Raw genomic sequence first — 25,994 nt, 5'->3', positions numbered from 1 at the left:
CATTTCATCACTATTACCATCCATTCATTATCTTTATCCACTTCTTTCTTTTTGGGTAACTGGTGTCCATGTCCAGCTATCACCGTGTGACAGGCGGGGGACACCTGGACAGGTCCATCACAGGGACACATAGAGACAAACGAGACAAACAACCATTCACTCTCTCTCTCTCACCAAGGGACAGTTTAGTTACCAATCAGTCTAACATGCATGTTTTTGACATGTGGGAGGAAACCAGGAGAAAACACGTAAACTCCACCCAGAAAGGTCCCCGGCTGGGATTTGATCCGGTGACCTTTCACTTCTGAAAACCCCAGGTCAAATCTCGGCCCAGGGCCTTCCTTCAGATAAGTAACTTTATTAACTTACTTTTTATATTTGAATGTTTCTGTTCAGTGTCCTGAGATGACTTCTGTTGTGACTTGGTGCTATGAACAAACTGAATTGTTTTTTAACAATGAATCAGTTTCTTTGGATCTCGGCAGTAAAAGTTGTTTAAAGTTGTCTGGACTTTGAGGAACTCTTTTACCCTCCTCTGTCGCAGGAGAAGGAGAAACCTCACGAGGGCTCCAGGCCCGTCCGGGCCGTGTTCGTGTCCGACGGGAAGATCCTGAGCACCGGCTTCAGTCGCATGAGCGAGCGGCAGGTGGCGCTGTGGGATCCGGTGAGTGTCGACACCTCAGAGTGGTAAAACCCATCAGTCACAGAAATAACTCCATAAAATAAAATCACATTTATTTCCACAAATCCTTTAAGGACTGCTGAGCGTCCAGCTCAGGTGATTTATGAAGCACAAACACGTCGGTCTGAAGAGCTTCACAGTGGAATGATGCAAACCTAAAGCAATAAAAGTATTTGTTACCAAAGAGGAACTTAATCTGGTTACAACAGCCGTGTTTCTCCACAGGCAGATTACAGGGTGTTTCCTCTGCAGTAAACCACCTCTGTCTGGATGAAACCAGACCTTTTCTCACCTGCAGTCTAATAAAAAAACACCTCTTCTGGACTTATCTGGAGCTATTTCCTTCTTTCCCAGAGCAACTTTTCGGAGCCTCTGACCCTGCAGGAGCTGGACACCAGCAGCGGCGTCCTCCTGCCGTTTTTTGACCCAGACACCGGGATCGTCTACCTCTGTGGCAAGGTCAGATTCAGAACCGACCCGTCGTCGTGACCCATGCAGACACTCTCAAACAGTCTGACGCTCTGTGACGTCCTCCGCAGGGCGACAGCAGCATCCGTTACTTCGAAGTGACAGACGAAGCTCCGTACGTCCACTACCTGTCCATGTACAGCAGCAAGGAGAGCCAGAAGGGCATGGGCTACATGCCCAAGAGGGGCCTGGAGGTCAACAAATGTGAAATCGCCAGGTACTGACTGGTTCTTTAAACTGAAGGGGTCCCAGGGTCCGAGGGTCCCAGGGTCCGAGGGCCCGAGGGTGGGTCCTGCACCAAAACATCTCATAAACCAGTGGACGGATTTGAAAGAAACCAAACATTTTCTTTACCTGCTTCTCCTTTACGGCTTTTAGATAATACACTGAAACACTTAGCTTTTTATTTAGCTTTGTGCTACTTTTAGATTTTAGCTAGCATTTTCATACATTAAGCTAGCGCTTTTCATTATTAGCTAGCATTTTGCTTTATTTGAATTTAGCTAATGTATTGAAACACTCGGCATTTTATTTGGCCTTGTACAAAGTATTACTTCTAGGTTTTTATGTAGCATTTAGCAATGTTTAGCTTTTATTCAGCTTCGTGCTACTTTTAGATTTTAGTTAGCATTTGACCCTTTAAGCTAGCAGTTTCCACGTTAACTTTAGCTTACTGAATGCTACAAGGAAGTCTACTTTTGTAACACACTTATTTCTAGCATTTTTAGCTGTTAGCTAGCATTTTACTTCTTTTGGCTTTTATCTAGCATGTTGCTGCATTTAGCTTTTATTAAGTAATGTGCTACTTTTAGATTTTAGCTAGCATTTTGCTACATTTAGCTAGTGTTTTGCATTTTTTGCTGTTGGCTAGCATTTTGCTTTATTTGGCTTTTAGCAAACATATTGAAACTTTTAGTTTTTTATTTGGCCTTGTATAAATTCTATATTTTTAGCTAACATTTAGCTTATTTTGGCCCTTTTTTTTTTAGCATTTTGCAACATTTATCTTTTATTCAACTTTGTGCTACTTTTAGCTTTTAGCTAGCGTTTGACCCTTAGCTTGCAGTTTTCATGTTAACTTTAGTTTACTGAATGTTACGTCATTTTACAAAACACTTACTTTTAGCTGTTAGCTAGCATTTTGCTTCTTTTGGCTTTTTAAATTTTTTTTGCTTCTTTTGTTTTTTTATCTAGCATTTTGCTACATTCAGCTTTTATTCATTGATGTGCTACTTTTAGGTTTTAGCTATCATTTTGCTACTTTTAGCTAGGGTTTGCATTTTTCGCCATTAGCTAGCATTTTGCTTTATTTGACTCTTAGCTAACGTATTGAAACACTTAGCTTTTTATTTAGCCTTGTGCTACTTTTACATTTTAGCTTGTATTTTTCAGTTTTTGACTTCTAGATTGTGTTTCGAAAGTCTCCTCCAACACACGTCAACATAAAACACAAGTAATTTGTTTAAATGTTTCGTCTTTCAGGTTCTACAAACTCCACGAGAGGAAGTGTGAGCCCATAGTGATGACGGTGCCGCGCAAGGTGAGGTTTATAGAAACGCGCTTTTCTGAGCTGAGACGTCTTCGGCTGACTCTGTCCACCCCGGTCCGTGCAGTCGGACCTGTTCCAGGAGGATCTGTACCCGGACACCATCGGTCCTGAGCCCTCGGTTGAGGCGGACGAGTGGTTCGGTGGGAAGGAAGCGCCGCCGGTTCTGATTTCCCTGAAGGACGGGTTCACGGCCACCACCAAAGCCAAAGAGTTCAAAGTTCACAAGAGTCTCCTGAAGACCACGACGGCTTCTGCCGGGAGTCATCCGAGCAGCAGCGAGGTGAGAACCCTCCTGCTGCCCTTGGGTCAAAATGACCCTCCCTCATAAACCTGAAGCCTCAGGGGTCACTTTGACCCAAGGAAAGCAGGAGTTGTTGCGATTCTGTCGGTGTGTGTGAACCCAAGACGCAGGCAGGCACAGGAGACTCGCAGGATAACTAAGAATAATATTTATTAACAGAAAAATAGCTAAAATTAGCTAAATTAGCAAGCTATAAGTAGCAAAATCATAATAAATGGTAATAAAACAGCAGATAAAAGCTTAAATTAGCAAAACAACAGCTTAAAATTGAAGTAGCTAAATGGTATCTAAAAGATAAAATTAGCATTAGCAACAACCTAAGTAGAAAAAAAATTAAAATTCAAATAAAGTAATAAAAAAGGTAAAATTTTCAAAACCATATGTAAAAGTTAAAATGAGCTAAACAGTAGCTGCATGCTCAAATAAGCTAAATTGCCATTAAGTTAATAGCAAAACTGTAGCTAAAAGCTGAAATTATCAAAGCAGTAGCTAAAAGGTAAATGTACAAAAACTAGCTAAAAATGAGTTAGAAGCTAACATTAGCAAGACTACAAAAATACCAAATCCTTTTTTTTTTTTTTAATAAAAGCAATAGTTAAGCAAAAACAACAAAACAGCAGCTAAAGGTTAAATGTAGCATAACGATTAATATTTGCTAAAAATGAGCTAAATTGTATTTAATAGCTAATTTAGATTGAGCTAAACAGTAGCTAAAAGCTAAAATTAGCATTAGCTACAACCTAAACAGAAAAATCTAAATTAAAAGTCAAAAATAATAACTGAGCTGCCGTAGAAATAAAATTTTCATCCATCCAACCATCTATCATCCATCCAAGTAAGATGTTTTTTCTGTTTTAATTTTAGCTGTTTTTCATCTTGAGCTTGTAACGTGCTGCACTCGTTAGGATGACGTCTTCAGGCGGTGTGACGTGTCTCTTTCTGTCCTCCAGGACGTCCAGTCTTTGAAGAAGGAGCTGAAGGGCCTGAAAGCAGCCGTAGAGGAGCTGACCAAGCGCGTGAAAGAGCTGGAGAGCAAACATTGAAGGATAAACGTTTGGCTGTAAACAAATAAACAACAATAAAACCCGAGCAGTGGTCTGCGGAGCCAAAACAGACGAGTCAAAGAATTCAGCTGCTGTAAACTTTTAGCTGTGAACAAAAAGAGCAACTTTACGGCAGCAGATGTTAGAAAACGTCGTTAGCTTGAAGCCTGAATTTGTTTTCTTGCCTGAAATTGAACATTTTCTATTTTAATATATAAATTTTGTTTGAAATAAAGTCTTCAGTATTTTCAAATTGCTTTATTTTTTCTTTTTTTTTTTTTACAGTAAAACTAGATGACGTGCACGTCTGTGACTGATATTAAGCATTTCTACTGAACATCAAACATGAACGACAACAAAACAATATGAGAAACAGATTTTTTAATGAAGAAATAAAACACGACGTTTATTCTGAGAGAGGGATTCGCTGAAATACATTTGGTTTAAGATTATTTAAACACAATAACAAGTTTAATAAAGACAAATCAAGATCAGAGAAATGATTCAAAATATTAACTAACTGCAAAACAAAACATTATGGTTCTTTTTTCTTTAATTATTGTATTTAAAGCTCACCGTCGTGTCATTTTTCTGTCTATAAACACATTTTTCATGTTTCTGAATGATGATGTCCTTTTAAAGTCCACTATGAGGTCAAAAATAATAAAAAGTTAATTTTATAGCTGAAGTTTCATGTTGTAAATGCAGTAAACCAAACGGCTACGGAGCTCCTGAAGGGACTTTAGTAATTAAAAAGTAAAGTATTTTGGCATGTTTCTAATGAGCACGGTAAATACTCTCTTCTTTTCTTGTTACTGTGTTCATTAAAGCTGCACATCTCTTCCATGTTTTACAGTAATCCATTTTTAGTGGCGCAACTTTTCGAGCTTTTACAACTGATTTTGCGCAACTTTACGACGGTTCGTTCTATAGGCACCGTAGCTGCTCCCACATTTAACGTATTTAGTTTGTGACGTTGCAGCTTTCCGCTCTTTTACGTTAACTCGTTCTAGAAGGCGGTGCGGCTTTCTCGTGTTTACCGTAAATCATCTTCCGCAACTTTTCTGCCATTTTCTTAATTCGTAATTGGCAACACGACTTATTTGGCATTATAATAACTCGTTTTTCGCAACACAGCTTTTCTAGCATTTACGGTAATTTCCACATCTGGCCCACAGTTTCTCTCCTCTTTTCTCTGTAGAGAGAAACTGACGGAGAGGTGGAAACCTAAAAAAATGTAATTTAAAGATATATATTGTGGACTGATTGAAGCCCTCTGCAGTAGAGAGCGACACGAGAAGAATATTCTGTACACCTAACTTCTTAAAAACCTGCTAAATGAGTAACGATAACGTCAGGCAAGCACAGCTACAATATCTTTATTGTCAAATCAAAAAATAGCTAAATTACAACTCATTTCAGTTTGTAAACCAAGAATTCGTATTCTGTTGAGCTTGATGATTTAATGTGCCTCAGACACTTCTGGTGCGCACGACAAACAGCTAGCTTAAGCCCCAACACCCAAAATGAAAGCAGGAAAATAACCAGTTATAATCTGTATTAAATATTTACAGGTATTTTTGGTTTAATCAACAACTGGTGCGAGTCGTCACGTATCTCGGCCCCCCTCCTTTCCGTCAAACACCAGTCCGGTTCTGAGAGCTTCTACACGTAGTTGGTGTTTGGCGCCGAGGCGCTGTTGCTGTAGTACTTGGCGGTTCCTCCTGAGCTTCCCGATTTGGGTCTGCTGAAGCAGCAGATCAGACCTCCTGACAGAAGCAGCAGCACGCCGGAGGCCCAGCCGATGTAGATGCACGCTCCCATCTCTCTCTTCTGCGAAGCCGGTACCAGGGGGTCGTTGAAGTTCCTCACCGTGATGTGGGCCGACCAGCTGACGGGGATGATGACCAGGAGCCCGGCCAGCAGCAGGCCCACTCCGGCCACCAGGCTGATCTTGGGCTTGATGTCTTCGTTCTGCACGCAGGTGGTGAAGTCGGCCCCGCAGAACAGGACGAGGAGGCTGAGGCTGCACAGCATGCAGCTGATGATGGTCATGGCCCGCGAGGCCTGGATTTCGTTGGCCAGAACCAGCAGGGAGTCGTAGTTCTTGCACTGCTGCTGCCCGGTGCTCTGCACCACGCACTCAGTCCAGAGGCCCTCCTGCTGGTTCTGATCACACAAAGACAGACAAAAGGCAGCAATGAGTTTTTATTTGGTCACGACAAAATCAGCATTTTGGGCTTTTTTAACTTTTGGAGGCAACCTAAATCAAAATGGCTGCCACGCTAATCAGTGCTAGCCTATGGGGTGCCGTTTGTAAAGTTACAGTCAAAAATAAACTGCAATATTTTGGTTTATTTAGACTTTCATAAGAAAAAAAATATGTTTTATTAGTCATATTTTCACTGTCATTCATACATTTATAAATGTCATAGTTCCAAACTAAATATTTAATTTACAAGCTAAATATTTAGTTTACAAACTGCAAATTAAATATTTAGCTAGCAAGTTAAATATTTAGGTCCGAGCTAAATATTTAGTTAGCAATTTAAATATTTGTTTTGGAAATTAAATGTTTAGCTTGGACAATAATGTTTAGGTCTGAGCTAAATATTTAGTTTAGGAATTAAATGTTTAGCTTAGAAATTAAAGGTTTAGTTTTTTAAATAAATATTTAGCTTGAAAATTAAATGTTTTATTTACACCTAAATATTTAGCTTTCAAACTAAATATTTAACTTGCAAGTTAAGTATTAAGTTAATAAACTAAATATTTATCTTATAAATTAAATATTTAGTTTGGAACTATGACATTTATAAATATATGAATAACATGGTGAAAATCTGATTTTGAAAAAAAAAAAGTTTTTTCTTATGAAAGGCTAAATAAACCAAAATATTGCTGTTAATTTTTGACTGTGTAACTTTACAAACGGCACCCCATACTAGCCGACACGTTAAATGGCTGAACTTGTTTACGGCGTGACGGTCGGTGTTGGTTTTATTACCTGAGCGGTGAGAATGTTGCTTCCAACGTAGGACGACACCTTCCAGAGCGGGACGGTGCAGCAGACGATGACCCCGACGAGCCCGACGACCCCGAGCGCCACGCACACCACATGAATCGCCGAGGACCCCATTCTGGAAAAACACACAAGAAGGAATAAAAATAATTAAAAAGTTGTTTCTTTAAGTTTATTTCCTCTCAAAGCTTCAGGGAAACGCACCGACACTGTGTGTTTGGAAAATAATTATTTGAAATCTTATTTATTAGTTTTCTGGACGTTTTGCTGCAGTTTAACAACCTCTGCAGAGTTTGTGCTATTTCAGCCGATCATGTATCAAAACATTCGGCTCGTTCAGGAGATGGGTGCTGTGACTTTTGGTTTTTGTAACTTTTAGATGTTTCAAAAATATTTAACTAATATTTTCCCCATTTAAGTAGATTAAAATCTCAAATTATTCCAACATTTTCTTTGAAATCTGCTTCAGCCTGTTTGTCTTTAGAAAACTTTTAGTTTTCAGCTACTATTCTACTAATTTTACCTTTTGCTACTGTTAGCGCCTAGCTAGTCTTTTGCAATTTGAACTTGTAGCTCTTGTTTATACTTTCAGCTTCTAGCTACATCTAGCATTTTGCTTCTCTTAATTTTTAATTAACCTTCTGTTACTTTTATTTTAGCTAGCCTTTTGCTGCTTTTATCCTTTAGCTAGCCATTTGCTACTTTTAGCTTTCAGCTACTATTTTGCTACTTTTATCATGTAATGTTTTTGCTACTTTTAGCTTTTAGATGATGTTTAGCTACATTTAATTTTAAGCAATTTGCTACTTTTCCTTTTTCCTTTTATTACTTTTAGCTTCTAGCTACTATTTTGCTACTTTTAGCATCTAGTAAGTTTTTGCTACTTTTAGCTTTTAGTTAATGTTGTGCTACATTTAGTTTTAAACAAGTAATTTGATACTTTTCCTTTTTACTTTGATTACTTTTAGCTTATCTCACATTTCGTTGCTTTTAGCTTTTCATTACCGTTCTCTTACCTAATTTTTGTTTCAATAGTTGTTTACTCTTTTAGCGTCTAGCTACTATTTTGCTACTTTTAGCTTCTAATAAGTTTTTGATACCTTTGGCTTTTAGATAATGTTTTGCTACATTTAGTTTTAAACGAGTGATACTTTGCCTTACTTTCCAGTTTTTAATCTCACATTTTGTTGCTTTTAGCTTTTCGTTACTGCTCTCTTACTTAATTTTGTTCAGTAGTTGTTTACTCTTTTAGCTTCTAGCTAGCCCTTTAATAACTTCAGCTAGTTGTTGATTTTATTCTTTAACTAGCTCTTTGCTTCTTTACTTTTAACATCTAGCCAATTCTTAGCGACTTTCAGCTTTTAGCTTGTGTAATGCTACAATTGGCTTTAAGGTAGCGCATTGCTTCTTTTAGGTAGCATTTTTGTTAGCATTTAGCTAGTGTTTTGCTTATTTGAGCTTTAAGAAAAGCTTACGCTTCTTCAGCAGGTTTCAGTAAAATTGTTCGTCTGCGTTCCAGAAAACACTTCTCATTTTACTTTTAGCTTTTTGCACATGAACCATTTTTAAAAAAACACAAATGTTAACATTTTATTTTGTTTCTGAGAGACGCTCCATTAATAAAATGGGACCAACATGTTTACTTGTTGTTGTTGCGCAGCTGAACAGACGCGCTCACACAAACAGATCAGATCGTGCGTGTCTGCACAGAATCTGTGGTTTGGGGCCACATTTTTCCGTTCGGTCGTGCTCAGACAGGTCCGGGCCTCCGGGGCCTCCACCTACGACTGTCTGCACCACTCCCTCACATGAACAGATCGAAGGCCTTTCGTTTTATCTTCACAGCGCTTCACTTGTTCAATAATTAAAATTAAAACAGCAGCAGGATAACAGATATAAAATCTACTCAGATGAATTTAACACGTTATGCTCGCAAATCAGAAATAGTTTTAAAAAGGATTAAACTAAAGCTTTTATTCTTTTATTTGACTTCTTTAAAAAATAAAAAATAAATCAACTCCTCAGAGAAAACATCCTAAAAATAAAAAGCAGCATCGAAATAAAGATTTGAACCATGTTGATGGTCATTAAAATCACTTTTTTTTACACTTTAAAGGTAAATATTAAATATGTTTGGATTAAAACTGATATAAAAACATTTTATTTTAAGCACTTAAAGCAGACATGACCCACCCTGGATTACAGCCGTAACTTATTCTAATCTGAAATGTGTCGATTTGATCCTGAAAGAACTTGAGATTTTTCTTGTTAAAATAATCTCGCTGTGCTCGTCTAAATGTGACTTTGAATAAAATCATCAAACGGATGAAACATTTCTGAATTTGTTCCTCTTCAACTGTAAAAACTGAATATTATTTTATCTTCAGGGTGAAAGTTGAACAGAAACGTTCATGTCCTACCTTCTGCTTAAAGATGGACGTCTCTGGTGTTTTTGCTTCTTCTTGTTGAAGGAGATGGTTCCTGAAGGTTTGAGCCGCCGCTGCCTGAAGAAACCAAGATATTTATGAAGAAATGTAAGGTGAGGGTGGAGCTCGACGCCCAACAGCGGAGGAGGTATGGACCCAAACCAGTGTGGACTTGTACCTGGACCTGCGTTCCCTCACTTTTCCCCCCTTAAAATAAAGAAGTATTCCAGGAACAGCAGGGAAGTCCTCAGAAAATCCTATTGGTGGATAAACGCTAAGATGTGCGTAAAGATGCTGATGCTGAGTTCTGATTGTGCTCATCAGAAGTTTCCAGGAAAATCAAAGCATGAGTCATCTGGAAGCTCGTCCGTGCATCCAACATACAAACAAACATCCCAGCAGCTCCGTGCGCTCGCATCCACGCCCGCTTCTGTCGAAACCGGGATGACGAGCGCGGGGAGGCCATTTTTAGGGACTGACGCGCTGTTGGGATTTGTGTGGTGGATCACGGGACACAAGGAAAAAATGAAGAAATCAAAAGGAATGCTGCCTTTGCTCACCTTCGGGGTTTTGGTTTGAGTAATCTCGTGGTCTCAGTTGGACTTTAGCGGCACCACGGCACGAAGGAGTGGACCAGGTGTGGAGTTATAATCAAACCTGACAAATATTTGGTTTATTTTGTTGAAAAAAGTCCATGAAATGACACAAAAACGGTTTTGTTGAACTTAAAAATCATGCTTCTAGGCCTCGAATGGATTAACCCGCCTGCTGTCCTTGGGTCAAAATGACCATTGAGGTCTTGGGTGTTGTTGTGACCTAAGGGCAGCAGGAGGGTTAAACCGCAGCCACCAGCTGAACAAAGCAGAGAAGCTGAACTTTCTGCGAAAACGCTGAGAGCTGGACGGCTTCGCTGCAGTTTGCCGATGAATCCGGTTAAAGGTAAAAGAAGCAGAAGACGAGCTAAAAGCTGAAAAGTTTAAACATTTGTTAAAAGGCAGAAGCAGAAAAAACTCTAGCTACGAGCTAAATGTAGCTAGCTGCAGCTTTTTTCTTTTCCTTCAACTGCTCCCGTCTTCAGGGGTCACCAGACCGAGCAAACTCACATATGTGGCTATTATTTTTACGCCGGATGGCCTTCCTGAAGAACCATGTCCTCCAACCGCATCCACATATCTCCAACATATCCACTGTCCCTCCTGAGGACATGTCCAAAACATCTCAGTCTGGTCTCTCTAACTTTATCTCCCAGTCGTTCAACCTGTGCTGTACCTCTGATGATCTCATTCCCAATCTTCTCCATCCTCGTCAGTCCTAAGGAGAACCTCATCATCTTCATTTCTGCCACTTCCAGTTCTGTCTCCTGTCTTTTTGTCCATGTCTCCGTCTCCAAACCATACAACACAGCTGGTCTCACCACTGCCTTGTAAACTTTTCCTTTGACCTTTTTTGTCACAAATCACTCCTGAAGCTTTTCTCCATCCACTCCATCCTGCCCGGACTCTCTTTTTCACCTCTTCATCACACTCTCTGTTTTCCTGGACAGTGGACGCCAAGTCCTTGACGTCCTGCACCTTTGTGACCTCTGCTCCTTCTGGCCTCACTGTTCCACCGGCCTCCCTCTCGTTCACACACCAAATTTTATGACATCTGTAAAACTGACTGTGTTAAAGCCAACTTTGTGTTGGTTGCGGTCACTTTGTTGTGGCGGCCATCTTTGATTGACTCCAAAGGGAGATGTCCATCCAGAGACTGGTGGAAAAGCCCTTCTTTGTTTAGCTCATCAGACCAGCAGCTAATTAAACACATCGCCTCCTTCGGTTTGAGCTGGTGATTCATCCATCATGAATTAATCAAATTGATTTTACAACTTCTTTACGCCCGCATTGAGGCTTTTTGTGTGTGTGTTTGATTAAAAATATTGGTTTAGGTGTTTTGTTTTGTTTTTTTTGGATAAAAAACAGATATTTTGTGACATTTAAAAAAAAAATCGAGCCACATATAATTTTCGACATGGCTGACTAGAAATAACAAAAAACTTTTACCAATTTTACGTCACTTTTACAAGCCTTTCTTTGCCCCTTCTTTATAAAACACTCGAAACGTAGAACTGATTAGTCTAAAAATGAATACTCAATAAAATTTTACATTATGTTTACTATATTTCTTATTCTGAGCCTAAACAGTAATATAAAAAACAAAAAGCAGACTTTTACCTTTTTCACATTATAGTTCAATGTACTATAAATTAATAAATTAATGGTTTTGCTGTGATCTCTCGTTAAATAGGATTTAAAACGTAATACAAGTCCAAATGTAAACACCAGGGGGCGCAATTCAGTTTAAAAACCAGCCATTTGTAAACTGCTATGGGCGGAGCCTAACATGACCGACTCTGATTCCATCCAATAGGATGTGAGATTCTAAACTTTCGAATGGTTGACGGACCAATCACCTTTCGAGTAACTCGGGTTGAGTCGGCCTCTTACGTTACGCTGATCGCTCGACGCTGGTCTTAGACGGCCTTCTTTTAAAGTTCCCCTGGGGGGGAAGTGTGGAACAACCAGGACAAAGCAGGGGAACAGAGTCAAATTTAAACTAAAAATTAGTATTTCACACATCTTCCGTACCAGGAGGAAAGGCATAAACGTGAAGGCAAGGTTTGGGAACATTTTATTCGTCGTAGAGAGGTTTTAATTTGAATTTTGTCGCTTGTGTCGACCGGATTCAATAAAGTTTGTTTAAAAAAGTGTTGCTAATGCTACTTGGCTAGCAGCTTCGTCGCTCGGATAAGCTCATTGATTCTGGCGCCGGTCGATTTCTCTCAGTCGGACCGTTCCTTTCAGGATCTGAACGATGGCGTGTTTTATGGACAACAGCCGGTTTATGTCTCTTGTTCTGTCCTGTTTTTGAATCCTAAGGTGAAACGCACAGAAAAAAAACCACGATCTCGACTTCCCGATAACGCCAGAAATTAGAGAAAATGGCGGAGCCGGACAAATTAAACATCGACTCGATAATTCAGCGTCTCCTGGAAGGTGAGGACAAACATCACGATGATAAGAGTTTAAATTTGATTCTGTGTTAACGTTTACCGGATAGTTAGTTTTGTTTTTGGATCATAGGATTTTTATTGACGCTGACGTTATTTGATCTTTTTACAGTCTCATCTTTTTAATCGATTATTGTCTCCCAGTAAAGACAAATACATGGTAACGCATGAATTATATTGTACTTTTACAGCTTTTAAGATGGAATATTATGTTTTTTTCCCCCCATGTTGAACATAAACTGTGTTTTAATTGGTTTGAAATGGCCCTTAACCAAAAAAAAAAAAAAAAAAGCAAAATGTTAATAACTATTATTCGATGTTTATTTCTTAACTATATACTACACAGCACAAAGTCATGACCCATTTAGTCTTTTAATATTTAATTGTATTAATAAACATCTCAAGCACAATTTGTTTTATGGTTGATTCTGGTCATTTGAACTTTAACATTTACCCTTCTTAGACCAATAATATCGTATTCTTTGGAGATATTCGCACCTAAAGACGATGAATCTGATTTAGTTATTTTTTGCTTAGTGGTTTAAATGCCATTTTCTTGTTGAATTTGTTTAAAATTTGAATCTACAGAGTAAAAACAAAGAGTGCTTTTGGTGTGAAATAATGTTATTAATAGCTGCTGTGAACGTATTTACTGGTCTAGAACATTATTTTGGCAGTGGGTGTATATTTACAGTAACCAGTTTCTACACAGAAGAGTTTAAATCGTAATCTGTTTGAGTTGTTTCATCTTATCACAGTTGCAAAACAAAACGTCGTGGTCAACAAATAGACACAAACGTTTCCTAAAACCCAGCTGGAAAGTTTATGTAATGAGTAAAAACCATTTTAATCCAGTCTAAATGTTTTGCTCCAGATCAGCGCCCTGCAGGTTGAAGTACACAAACATCGCTAATGAATTAATGCACGTTGGCAATATAAACAAATCTTTTTTTTTTTTTTTACTGTATATAACTCAAATATAACTTTGTAACATGTGAAGTTTTTTTATGTCGCCCCAATCTGAAGCAGGTCTTACCTTTAAAGAGGTGATAAAAATATTATTTAGATAATTATTAGATATTATTCATCTAGAAATTCATTAAGAGCTTGAGTTTTATCTGCAGCGAGAACTCCACGTCCTTTTTACTTTTCGAGGGGAAATTTTCTTATTTATTTATATTTTACTAACAAACTATAGATGACACCTGGGATCTTCAACCTGCGACACTTTCATCAAAACGAACATCAAAATTATGAATATTTCAATCTATAACCATGTGTGGGGAAAACGATAGAAGTAAAAGACGATACGATTTGATTAGCCCAAGACTTAGACGTAACATTTAAATTAAATATTTAGTGCAATTTTAAATAAATGAATTAAATGTTGAACCAACTCAGTTTTTTATTGTTTCAAAGTGGAATACTTATATTAAATGTGAAAATTTGTGTAGACCTGCATAGTTCACTGTTCAGATTTTATTAAAGGAGATCTACATACAAAATGTTTCTTATATAAAACTTTGCTTTTTGCTTTTTGATCTAACGTAACAGGTAACAGGTGTTTAACTGTAAGCCACAAACTGCAGTTGTTTATGTCCTGATGCTCAGTAGTCCAGGTAGAAAAATCTGACCAGGTTAAGTCCGGTCCTCTTAACCTTTAGATGTACCGGTAGTTGTTTATGTACAGAGTTGTGATGTATTTATTGAAAACGCTGCAAACTAGACGGGCGACCCTCGTGGTTAAAATAGTTTTAATGCTTTTGCTAACATTTGATAAAAATGTATCTGCGCTACTTTTGCTTTGCATTGTGGGAAAAGGTTCATTGTTGACTCTTAACCTTCAGAATATTTTAACGTTGCTTTAACATGTAGCTTCAAAACTACAACGCACATTTGTCAGAAAAACAATGGTTTTTGCCCGTTTTTAATTTCTGTGCTCACTTTTATTTTTTGGGACATCACAAGGATCTCTGTTGAAACTTTCATTAATAATAATAATAATAATAATAATAATGTTTTTCCCAAGTTCATAAAAAAACCCACGGTGATAAAAGGCGCTAACGTTGTTGTACCCAGATAATCTTAACAGATGAGCAAAGTAAACTGCAACTGGTTTAAAGGTAATGTTGGCTCAAAGATCATCTTTTTGGATCCTTTAAGTCTCGACATCAGAACTTGTTTGATCAAACAAATTTAATGTTCGATCCAGAACCTGGATTATTAAGAAACTCCTCTCAGCCTTTTAGTTTGTTTACCTTCTTAAATCTAGGCCCTGCACGGTCAGCTTGAGCTGTTGGAGGTGGCTGGGATCACACACGTGCACGCGCGCTCGCATGTGTGTGTGTTTGTGCACAGGTAAACGTCTGCTGGGAGTTTGACTTTGACTGTGGGACACTCGAATGTTTTGTACTTGGACAGTGATAAGGTCTTCTGCCAACACTCGGGAAAACAAACAAACCTGATAGTGGCCATATTTATACCCTGTTATCTAACCCTTTGGACTTTTTAAATTGTTGCTGGTATTTGTAGTTTTACAGTAAAACGTCTCTTCGATTAGAATTTAAGTATAAATATCCCACTGCAGCTGCTGTGATCATTTTTAAACTACGTGGACATAAAGGTCCTACTTCCTGTTTTGAGTCTGAACCAGTTGAATGTGTTTGGATAAATAGAGGGGTTAATTAGCAGCTACAGTTTAACGACTAGCTCTAAAGTTAATCGAACTCGGGGAGCGTCGTCGCATAAATCCATCCAGAGCAGTCAGGAACCGTTCGAAGCGTTGATTTCACCTGGACCGTCTTGTTTTCAGCCTCCTGAGCGGCGCTGTGCGAAGCCTCCGTCACCCACTGGCTGCACGGCTAACTTTGGAGTGAGCTCTGTCGGGGCTTAGCTTCAGTAATCCAGGTTTTAAAGTAACGAGCAGCCACGCAGTATTTATATCTGCCTTTTGTTGTCCCTCCCCGACATCCGTTTGGTGATTCATACTTGGAGCTTTGCTGCTCTGCCTGTACAGGCGTCTGATTCTTTGGTTGAACATAGTTCACTTCCAACACTCGGGGGGGTCTTGTGAGGACAAAAAAACAGCCACATATTTTATTTTTGTGTTTTGGTGTCTGTAAACAACCGATCCTGACAAATCAAATGAACTTTGTCAGAATCTTTTCAAATGTAAACTCAGACACTTTAGTGTTTCTTGGTGGAAAATTTGACCCATTATAAATGCATTTTTTTAAACCTACATCCATCACATCATAAAATAATCAGTTACACTATTTCTACCGTGTTAGAGGTACAATTGTTACTAAACGATGTAGGAGGGAAAACCGTTATAATTGTGATTATAAACTTAATATTGATGCGTCTTTATTATCTGGTTTGTGAATAAACTCTAGGAGGCAGGTGATAAACTGATGAAGAGGGAAGTTTATATGAATAAGACTGATTTATATGTTGTCGTGTCTAAAGGGGAGAACGGAAACAAGTGATGCAAAATGAGTTGCAACAAGGAATTATCAGTAATTACTTTTTTCTAATTATCTGCCTTAAAACCTTTAAAATGATCCGTAGTTTGTTGAAATTTGGTGATTTAACACCTGGCAACAAACTACCGGTAGTTTTAGTTATGAGACATTGGTGTGCAAATCCATCTGTCCGTCCGAGAGAAAACAGTCAATTTTTAAGGAAATGAAAAGGATAATTTCTGAATATATACCCGCTATAAACCTTTAAAGGCAGATGAGGAAATAAAAAAACTGGGTGGCTGATCAGCAGTTAGCATAGATGCTAACTTGACATTAAAACTCCATTGAAAAGCTAATGAGATTAGCATTGTGTTTATTACAAATTAAATGTTTCACAGTCATGTTAACAGTAAGTTTAGCTGTTTTTTTACTGATATTCTCAAACCATTCGGCTTTACTGCAACATGTTTCAAGTACGGCAACTCTGCTGGGACAATTGGTACGGTGCAGCAGCTGCTTTGCAAACAGCGAGGCGACCAAAACTGATGTTTGGCATAAAAATGGGTTTTAAATTGTCCTTTTCCACGACGCATCTAAAACTAAATCCCCACCACCAATGGAACCGTCAAACGTTGTAAAACTGTGGTTTTTAAAGAAAAAAGTCCAGTTTAGGATTTGATGTGGAATCTGTTAGTGAAAACTTTCTTTTTGCGTTGTTTGATTGCAGGAAGTGTTTCCTAAAAATATATTTTTTCAGTTTGTGCTGAGCAGTAAGATCGAACTGAACGATGAACCAGATTTACGAGCTGCCGCAGTCGGTCGTTTCATTTCAGGCGTCATTAAGGAAACTCGTCTCAGCTGTCGGTTAAAGCTGCTAATCAGGTTCCAAACTATTCATTTACTGAGCGTTTTCCTCGGATTTGATTTGGATCACGTGTTTATTTTTCGACTAACGCGGAACGCGTTTAACCCGATGCGGGGCTGAGGCGAGTTGTTCAGCAGGAAGATGGTTTGATTGAGTCTCCGTCGTGAGTCGTTTCCTTCGGTCGTGTGCGAGAAGTGTGAAAACACGACGAGCAGACAAACCTGCTGAATTCTTCAGATGCCTCGAATTCATTTCCAACAACAGAACGTCGTTTTCATTTTTAAATGATCAATAATGGAGATGTAATTCAGGTTCGTTGCATCTTATTTGTGTTGATTTGAAGAAGTGTTCTCTTGTTTTATTTGTATAAAAACAAACTCAAAGTGCTCTGGTCGTGTGTTTGTGCTGCGTCAGCGTCCGCTAACAGCAGGAAGTGGTTTCACACCTTTCTTCTGTGCACACTTGCCAAGCTCATCTTGGTTTATGAGTTGTGATTTTCAAACCGTACATTACCTCTGAGTTATGGCGGTACCTGCTGAAATGGCTGTTGGACAGAACCGCTAACAGAATCTTGACAACATTTGGCTGGTGGGAGGTGTGAACTGCCCAGTCTGGTGGTCTGGTTCCAAATCCAAGCATCACATCTCGTAGCTTTGCTTTGTGTCAATCTTCTTTCTTTGATGCCTTTTTCTTTTTAACCCCATTAAAATGTTTTGTCTCGCTCTGTTTCAGTGAAGGGCTCTCGGCCGGGGAAGAACGTTCAGCTAACGGAGAATGAAATTCGTGGCCTTTGCCTCAAGTCTCGAGAAATTTTCCTGAGCCAGCCCATCCTGCTCGAACTCGAGGCTCCCTTGAAAATCTGCGGTGAGTTCAGGTGCAACGAAGTCCACATCGTTGAGGCTGTGAGGGAAAACGGGACAAAATGTCTCATGAGCCACTGCACAGATTTGAATGAGTCTTTCAGGAGACAATCCCTGCACGTACATCTGCATCTGATTAATTAACAATTAAAAATGTACATTTATTCTGCTGACTATAATAAAAGCAGGGATTAAAGAGCTCCGTTGCCACAATGGATTTCCATCAACAGTCAAAATGGGGGGGGGGGTTAAACATGTTTATTGTTGTGGTTTTGTTAAATCCATCCAATCTAACGATGACGCAAGGATTAAACTGATTTCAACAAAGTGAACCAGAACCATATGCTGGTGAAGATTCTCAGTCATCCAGGACATGATAAATAAAAAAAAGAACGTTCAATACGAAAACAACAAATTTATGTAAAAAGGGAAAAGCCGTCTCTTAACGGAGGAGGAGGCCTCAGATTTCCACTTCCAAAAACCTATAATGCAACTTTAAGACCGATTCCCAGCCGGTTTTCACACCTGATGGGAACAGAGGGGCCTCGTCTGTGAATTAGAGGAACAAAAACTTTAAGAAGCCCGAACTGTTGAGGTGTTGAGGTGTGACTTGTCAAATCTACATACGTGCGTGTGTCTTGTCTCACTCAGCCTTATAACCTGAATCTCTCACTCTCTGCTCTTTGAATTGAGAAAGCTCCTCGGATGAGGAGCGAAACGTCTTCCGGTACAAATAAAGTCCAGTTGCTTTTGTATCGAACGCTTTTTGAACCAGAACCATAGTTTTATCTGACTGTGTTTTCTGATGCACGGTGCGCCCAGGTGTGAGCGGCTTCTTTGTGCAACTCGGGTTGATTCTCGTCTTCTCGTGTTGTAGGTGAATCACCTCTGACTTGTTTCCCTGCTCTGTGGTGGGATCCTCACTGTAACGTGGACATCGTAACTTATTTTTTTATTTTTAGCTTAAAGGTCCAGGTGTAGAATAGAAACGGCCTTTATTGTCCCACGGATGGGAAGTTCAAGTGTAGCAGCAGCAACAGATAAAAAGATTTCACACAAAAGTTCCTAAATGTTAAAAACAATATATAAAGAATTAAGATAAACAATATTGATAATAATGTTCAATATGTATTGGAACAATGAGGACAGACTATTTACAGTACATTATTATAGGCAGAGCGCGTGTTTTAGCCGAGGTCAGCGTGTATTTAATCCTTATTGAGTTTGTTGGGAGCAGTGATGGTTGTAGAGTCGAACAGCTGCTGGACCTGCCGTAACGCTCCTTTGTGCATTTAGGATGAAGTCTGTCACTGAACGAGCTCCAGTTCAGCAGCAGCTTCATGGGGCGGGGGACGTTGTCCAGCGATGATGTTATTTCAGTGTCTCCCACCACCTGCACTGGGTCGAGGGGGCGTCCAAGCACCGAGCATGCTGCGCCGTCGTCTCTGATAATTTGTGCTAAATTTGCTTGTTTCTTCTATTAATTTATCTTGTGCTAAACTTAAAATACAAGATTCTTCCATTTAAATACAAGAAAAGCCCAAACCACACATTTTAAACCCAGCGGTTTGTGTTCATTTCATTTTTGTGGATTCCATCAACGTCCTAATTGCTCACACGTTAAACATGAAAAGTTGTAATCGTGTTTCCGTGCTGCTCCCTGCAGGTGATGTCCACGGTCAGTACTATGATCTCCTCCGGCTCTTTGAATACGGAGGCTTCCCCCCAGAAAGCAACTACCTGTTCCTGGGCGACTACGTAGACCGAGGGAAGCAGTCTCTGGAGACCATCTGTCTGCTTCTCGCCTACAAGATCAAATACCCCGAAAACTTCTTCCTGTTGCGTGGCAATCACGAGTGCGCTTCAATCAATCGAATCTACGGTTTTTATGACGAGTGTAAGTGAACGACGTCGCCCGTGAGTAATGACCGAACCAGCTCCAGCCGTGCTGCACGTTTATTTTCCTCTTGTTGTCGGCAGGTAAGAGACGGTACAACATCAAGTTGTGGAAGACCTTCACCGACTGCTTCAACTGTTTACCTGTGGCTGCCATCGTAGACGAGAAGATCTTCTGTTGTCACGGAGGTAGATCCGGTTACGTCAAATAGAATAAAGTTGGGAGTTGAAGTAAAACTGACGTGTGTCGTCCCCCCCAGGACTCTCTCCGGACCTCCAGTCCATGGAGCAGATCCGCAGAGTAATGCGACCCACAGACGTGCCCGACCAGGGTTTGCTGTGCGACCTGCTGTGGGCCGACCCGGACAAAGACGTCCTGGGCTGGGGGGAGAACGACCGCGGGGTCTCCTTCACGTTCGGGGCAGACGTGGTGGCCAAATTTTTGCACAAACACGACATGGACCTAATATGCAGGGCACATCAGGTAGTGTCAGTTCTGTACCTTTTACTTTTTATTTTTTTAACATGTATTAAACTTAAAAAAAAAAACAAAAAAACTAATTTTATAAAACGGATCATGTCACAAACAACATCTGGACCACTGGAGTCTTTTTTTTTTTTTGCCTCTTGTTTTGTAGTCGAGGAACCACCTGGCGTTTCCATCCCATTACGATTCAAAAGGCTGAGACGATAAAATCTAATCGAGCCGCAGCCAAACTTCAAACTAAACCCCGAGCAGAATCTCTGACCTGGAAGAAGCTAAATATTTAGCTCCTCGTTGCAGAATACAACGGTTTTCATTCAAATGAGTTTGACAACAAAAGCTGTTTTTCCATCCAGTCTCACCTCGACTCACAGCCTCGGTGGTTTTTGAGACGAGTGCTGCCGTTTAGGGGGGGGGGGTGTATCGTAGCTTGATTGCGAGTGAATAAAGTGAAATAAAGTCACCAAACGCACCTCGTCCTCCGCTGTGGTTTTCAACAATGCTGCGGTCGAGGCTGGTCTGAGCCAAAACTTGACTGGCTGCCAAATGGCAGTTGCAGGAGCGTGCACGGGAGGACTTTTAAAAAAGAATTTAACAAAATTAACACTTAAAAACAATTATTTGTTTGCTCGACATTGTAGTAAAGGTGTGTCTCGGTTGAACTTTTATTTAATAAAGGCACTTCATTGGTCAAATCGGCTGCATTTCGTCGGGGCGGTGCAGCGAAACGAAGCTGATTTGGACGGTGGCAGGCTATGGCAAGCCGATTGTGTCATTAATAGCCACGTTTTACCTATTACATGACACAACGGCATGCCATACTGCTAGAGTGCCATCTAGTGGCAGAAAATGGTAGTGTTCAATATTTTCAGTCAGAATGAATGAAAACGGTCATATCTCAGCCAAACGTCGATTTATAAATGTGGGAAAATCCATAAATACGTCACTTTGACGTATAAGTCGCAGGGCGTGCAAGTTATGGAAAAGCGTGCAACTTATAGGCAGAAAAATACGGTAAAGTAACAAAAAGTAACTACTGAGGCTGCGAGGTTTTCAAAGTACTTGGTTTGATCGTTAAAGAGGCGCTGTCATGTCATCTGGCCCTTCGGTGGCGCGCAGACGGTTCACTGCTGAGGGTCTTCAGAACGGAGCTTGAAGCAGGTGGGACCGCCCACTGGACAGACTGAACTCGTGTCGAATCGGTTTAATGAACTAAACGATCAAAATAAAAGTCTACGTGCTGAACATGGCCACGCACGGTTCTGCGGTGATGGGTTAGAACTATCTGACCCGCTTTACTCCACTTTGTTTTTGGTCCAGTTCGTTCGTCCTGTCATGGCTCCACAAAGTGCGAGACCAAGAGCACGAGCCGTGGTTTTCAGCGGCCGAGCACGAAGTCCTTCACCATAAAAGCTGCGGTGGACTTGGTAATCTGCTCGGTCCTTTCTGAACAGTCCTCTTCGGCTCCTTCCTCTTCCTCCTCTTGAGTAGAAAACGTGCACGCAGCTTGAATTCAACAGAACTTCTGTCATTCTCACTTTTGCATCGTAGAATCTGAAGGTTTTCCAAAGTAACTACTCGACAGGACATTTTTAATATTTAATAACGTATATCATTGACGTTATTAGACAGAATCTATAAAATAATTGGATTGTTTTCGACACTTTGTGTTGACGCTTTAATTTCTCTTCCAAGGTGGTTGAGGACGGCTACGAGTTTTTTGCGAAGAGGCAACTCGTCACTCTTTTCTCGGCTCCAAACTACTGCGGCGAGTTTGACAACGCTGGCGCCATGATGAGCGTGGACGAGACGCTCATGTGCTCCTTTCAGGTGCGGACCACAACACTTTAAACATGACATCTTTTTATTTTGTCTAGGTTTGGTACGAAATTATAAAAAGCTTGGAGAAATATTTGTGTTTACAAACACGTGTCCTAAAAGATTCTATTTAGTTCAGGTTTTATTTAACTTTATGTTTGTTTCATCAAACCTTAAATTTAAGCGTTTTCCCACGAAAAGCTTTTAGTTTTTGAGATTCTGATTAAGAATTCAAACAAATGAAGTCTCGCTGAGCTTTACAGCTTTCTTCACTAGCTGCACCCGGAGCAATAACGTAATTTTCAAAGGTCCGTGTTCCCTCGTTATGTTGCGTCTGTAGACGGTCGCGTTAACGTCCGTTAAGACCAACTGTAACGATGCGCACGGCTGCAGGTTATTAACTGTGTTTTATTATGGACAGAATGCAGCTTCTCACTCAGTCCCCCCAGGTGCACGAAAAACCTGGTTTTACTCTGAAAGGACTTTATTTGATTCAGTTTTAGGAAATAAACCTGTTTTCTATGGAAGAGACCACTGGAGTTATCAGAGTGGTGCAAAAACTGCTGCTTTAAAATTCAGTGTTTTTCCTTCATTATTACATTTTAAAGTGCAATAACTGCTGTTTGCTAATTCATGGTTTCAGTATTATTAGTTTTTTTTTCTTTCTTTATACTTTTTTTTTTTTTTTTTTTTATAATTTTTGTCTGATTTGAAGCAGCCGTCAACTTGATTTCCCTCAGGATAATAAAATCTTCTGACCATAAACTCAAACAAATGTGCTGTCCACCTTCTGCGCTCAGTTTTTTCAAACCCAGGTGCTGTTTGAACATTCAGTTGATTTACACACGACGGTTTTTAAACTATTTGTTACGCTTAAACTGTCGTTTTGTTTGTTCAACATAAACTCGCTGCAGGAAGTCGTCGTGGCGTATAAAACGTGTTAAATACTCACTGCAAAGTCATAAATGCGAACCTAAAAAAAATAGAAAAATGGACAATTCTCTTCTCGTACCGATGTCCTTAAATAAAAAAAATCATCAATAAAAGTTGCGACCGGACGCCAACGAGTTTTCCTCGGCTCGACGCCGATCCGGTTCAGCTCGTTTAGCTGCCTGATGTGGGTCACGTGACCCGAGCTTCTGGAAAACACTTTCAAACGGCACCGCTCGCTCAAGTCCAGGATTAATCCGTTTTACTTCACACTTGGCAGCGAGCACCTCTAACCCAGACGTGTGTGTGTGTCGGTTTAACGGAGAAATGTTTTTGTTTTTGTCTCCTGCAGATTCTGAAGCCAGCAGATAAGAAACTGTATCCTTACGGCGACCGGGGAGGAGTGGGGTTAGGACGACCGGTCACCCCGCCGAGAAATTCAGCCAAGGCTGCCAAGGCCAAGAAATAACACCCGCCGAGTCCCCGCCGCCCTCCGTGGGCACAACTTCTGTTCTCTTTTCCTCCCAAACATGTTTTTCTCACGTCGCCGACGGCAACAACCGGAGGTTCAGCTTCGTAATTCTATTTTTTTTTTTTTAAACAAAGTCTGAGCGTCGGTAGGCTCTTTAGTTTTTGTACGTCGTGTGATCGATGAGAACGAGAAAGGGAGTCGCTGTTTGTTTGTTTTTCTCTTTCCTGTCTGTTTTTGTTTGTCCCGTTCATTGTGCGGCCGCGGGACGAGGGGGCGGAGCCTCCACTGTACCTGTTCAAACACGAGTTTTTTTTTTGTAAAGTTCGATGAATCCACGTGTGTGTGACCGGCGGGGTGGGGTAAACGGCACATAGCCACACACTGGGTGCACACGTGGAAACGTGCACGTTAATCCTTCAACTACACAGAATCACTATAAAAACTTTCTTTTCTGTTTTTTTTTTTTCCATTTTCAATTAAAAAATCAGCTCGATGAGATTATAGCCATGGATGTTCTGTAGAGTCACTCTTTTCTGTTTTGTAGATACTTTTTTTCTTCTTGCTTTTATTTTTAGTTCACTTGATGCTGAATAATAAAAAAAAAACAGTTTATTTAAAATATTCCACCCTGATCATCATCTGTCATATTTGTCCCGTAGCGGGCGGCTTTTGTTTCAGTGACGTTCAGCTCAGTTTAATAAAACGTGTAAATAAATACTGACGGGTGTAACTTTCACCCAGATTATACGCAAAATAAACTAAATGAAATTTTACGTTTCAGTCTGATTTAAAACGTGAGAAACTAAGAACCTGTTTTGTTGCCTAAGTAACATTTAAAGAAGTTAATCTAAGGTTTAGCTGCTTTTACTGCACCGAAATATAAAAACTAATACAATTAATAACTCATTAAACAAATAAATCTTTTTCATTTTACTCAAGGAGACGGTTTGTAAATATTTAGCTGTCATTAAAAGCAATAAGTTGATTCAGACCCACAACTTTTAACTTTTAGTCTCATTGACTCAAAACAAAGTTTATTTGAATTTAAAGTAAAATAAAAAATAATTGCTGTGCTCACGAGGAAGGACAATTCTCTTTTTAAATAGTTGCAATAATCCTTTAAACCTCTCAACGTGTGGGTGACGTCTGCGAATAACAGTTCTGGTTTAATACAATGTGAATGTATTGAAGATAAATTGGTTTTTATTCAAGTTTAATTTAGTTTGCAGCCCCACCATTTATAAATCATAAAGTTTTTTTTCTGTAAACCATCTGCAGATCTGTAAACTTCTGACTGAACTTATCGTTGGAGATGTTTTGTGATTCTCTTTCCCCTCCTTGTGTAGGAACAAAACAAAACAGCCATAAACGGTTAAATTTGATTTTATTGTTGTTCAAACGCAACAACTCAATTATTTTATCTTGAAATACGTTAATAAAGGTACTCATTGCAAACCGAATGTAAAAACGGTTTTATCCCGAGCTAAAACGGTGCAGTGTGATGCTGTTCACTCCGGTAGTTTTTCACGTCCGTGTTGTCAAAGCTCCAAAATTCACGGTTGAAAGCCGTGCCTTCATGTAAAAAGTTGTTTTTCTGTGGATAAAAGAAGCTGAGAGCTTGTTTACTGATTTTTTTAAATTAAAAGATTTGTGTGAAAAATGTGACGCTAAAGAGCTCAAACCACACCGAGCGTCTGCCAATTTGAGAACCGGAAAAAGGAAGGAGAGACAGCCCACGTCTTGTCAAGGGGCCTCCCTCCCATTTTTCTTCCTCACTATCCATCCTTCAGTTCAAACAGTCTTATACTGCCATCCGGTGGTCAAAAAAGGTACTAAACTAGAAAATTTACCAACATTTCTTCTTAAATTTGACAATAATTAATAACAATTGTCAAATTTCAAACGATATTTTTGTTTATTGCAATAATTTCTGAGACGATAAATCGCCCAGCAAAATTTGTTACCGTGACCGGAACAGTAGGATTTTGTCTCGAGCTTAAAAAATATATAATTTTTAGGTTTAGCAGAGAAACGGGTGAAAAATAATAATAATTTTAAATGTGCAAAATTAAGTAAAACAATTTTTCCCCTTCAATAAAGCAGGTTTATTGTTTTAGTCCAACGTGGCGGTACAAAGGATCACCACCCTTTACAGATGTTGACCAAAAAGTAGATTTTTGGATCATTAGTCGTGAAACTGCTAAATATAGCAAGTGTTTAAAACACGGGTTGATTTAATCGTCAGTGGAGGTACATGTGAGTTTGTAACGTGAAGTGGACACGATGTTCGTAGTTTGACGAGCGTCCCTGCAAACCTCACGTCCGTTTCAGCTGAATCTGGTCCAGCTGAACACGTTCAGAGCTTCGACCGCACTTTGGGGCGATAAACAGTCGTGCGGTCCAGAAAAATTAAAAACTAAACGGGATTCTTACAATTAGAATTTAAATATCGCGTTCTACCGCCAAGCCACGACGCCTTGTTCGTGACTTTCTGAAGTAATTATTATTATAATTATTTCTAAAAATGACTAAAACGTCCTTTCAAAGCAAAAAATTAAATAAACATCAAATGGAGCTGAATGCTTTTCTTAAAAAAAGGTAAATGTTTGAGAGGCTGTACGTTTACGTTCTACAAACATTTAAAACTTGCATTTCACCTAAATTA

General features: G+C 39.6%; 3 protein-coding genes across 3 annotated transcripts in view; 2 read left to right on the top strand and 1 right to left on the bottom strand.

Annotated features, from left to right (window-relative positions):
* Window positions 1–4,110, top strand: part of coro1a (coronin, actin binding protein, 1A) — a 10,351-nt gene extending 6,241 nt beyond the window's left edge. The window contains exons 6-11 of the mRNA XM_037688707.1: window positions 545–664; window positions 1,037–1,141; window positions 1,222–1,367; window positions 2,633–2,690; window positions 2,764–2,979; window positions 3,951–4,110. Coding sequence (XP_037544635.1) covers window positions 545–664; window positions 1,037–1,141; window positions 1,222–1,367; window positions 2,633–2,690; window positions 2,764–2,979; window positions 3,951–4,043 — 738 coding nt within the window. The 3' untranslated portion in view covers window positions 4,044–4,110. The remainder of the gene's footprint in view (window positions 1–544; window positions 665–1,036; window positions 1,142–1,221; window positions 1,368–2,632; window positions 2,691–2,763; window positions 2,980–3,950) is intronic.
* Window positions 4,111–4,450: 340 nt separating this feature from the next.
* cldni (claudin i) lies at window positions 4,451–9,558 on the bottom strand. Its single transcript, XM_037688706.1, has 3 exons — window positions 9,486–9,558; window positions 7,051–7,183; window positions 4,451–6,212 (listed from the first exon to the last, which is right to left on the bottom strand). The coding sequence occupies exons 2-3, from the start codon at window positions 7,180–7,182 to the stop codon at window positions 5,709–5,711; spliced, it is 636 nt and encodes a 211-aa protein (XP_037544634.1). The 5' UTR covers window position 7,183; window positions 9,486–9,558; the 3' UTR covers window positions 4,451–5,708.
* A 2,453-nt stretch (window positions 9,559–12,011) lies between these two features.
* ppp1caa (protein phosphatase 1, catalytic subunit, alpha isozyme a) lies at window positions 12,012–24,003 on the top strand. Its single transcript, XM_037689218.1, has 8 exons — window positions 12,012–12,148; window positions 12,410–12,526; window positions 17,602–17,733; window positions 19,396–19,626; window positions 19,710–19,814; window positions 19,886–20,109; window positions 21,805–21,939; window positions 23,210–24,003. Exons 2-8 carry the CDS (start codon window positions 12,472–12,474, stop codon window positions 23,324–23,326), a joined length of 999 nt encoding a protein of 332 aa, XP_037545146.1. The 5' UTR covers window positions 12,012–12,148; window positions 12,410–12,471; the 3' UTR covers window positions 23,327–24,003.
* The last annotated feature ends 1,991 nt before the right edge of the window (window positions 24,004–25,994 follow it).

This window comes from Nematolebias whitei, chromosome 15 (assembly GCF_014905685.2).
Source record: "Nematolebias whitei isolate Nwh7 chromosome 15, NemWhi1, whole genome shotgun sequence".
Lineage (NCBI taxonomy): Eukaryota > Metazoa > Chordata > Actinopteri > Cyprinodontiformes > Rivulidae > Nematolebias > Nematolebias whitei.
The sequence above is the reverse complement of the archived record's forward strand: the minus strand, read 5'-3'. Positions and strand labels throughout refer to the sequence as shown.

What these genes read in the sequence shown, in the direction of transcription:
- cldni (XM_037688706.1), bottom strand. Translation starts at nt 7,182, where the DNA reads ATGGGGTCCTCGGCGATTCATGTGGTGTGCGTGGCGCTCGGGGTCGTC. An exon ending in GCAACATTCTCACCGCTCAG is followed by an intron (nt 6,213 to 7,050) that starts GTAATAAAACCA and finishes TTGTGTGATCAG; the next exon opens with AACCAGCAGGAGGGCCTCTG.
- ppp1caa (XM_037689218.1), top strand. Translation starts at nt 12,472, where the DNA reads ATGGCGGAGCCGGACAAATTAAACATCGACTCGATAATTCAGCGTCTC. An exon ending in TAATATGCAGGGCACATCAG is followed by an intron (nt 20,110 to 21,804) that starts GTAGTGTCAGTT and finishes TTCTCTTCCAAG; the next exon opens with GTGGTTGAGGACGGCTACGA. An exon ending in CGCTCATGTGCTCCTTTCAG is followed by an intron (nt 21,940 to 23,209) that starts GTGCGGACCACA and finishes TGTCTCCTGCAG; the next exon opens with ATTCTGAAGCCAGCAGATAA.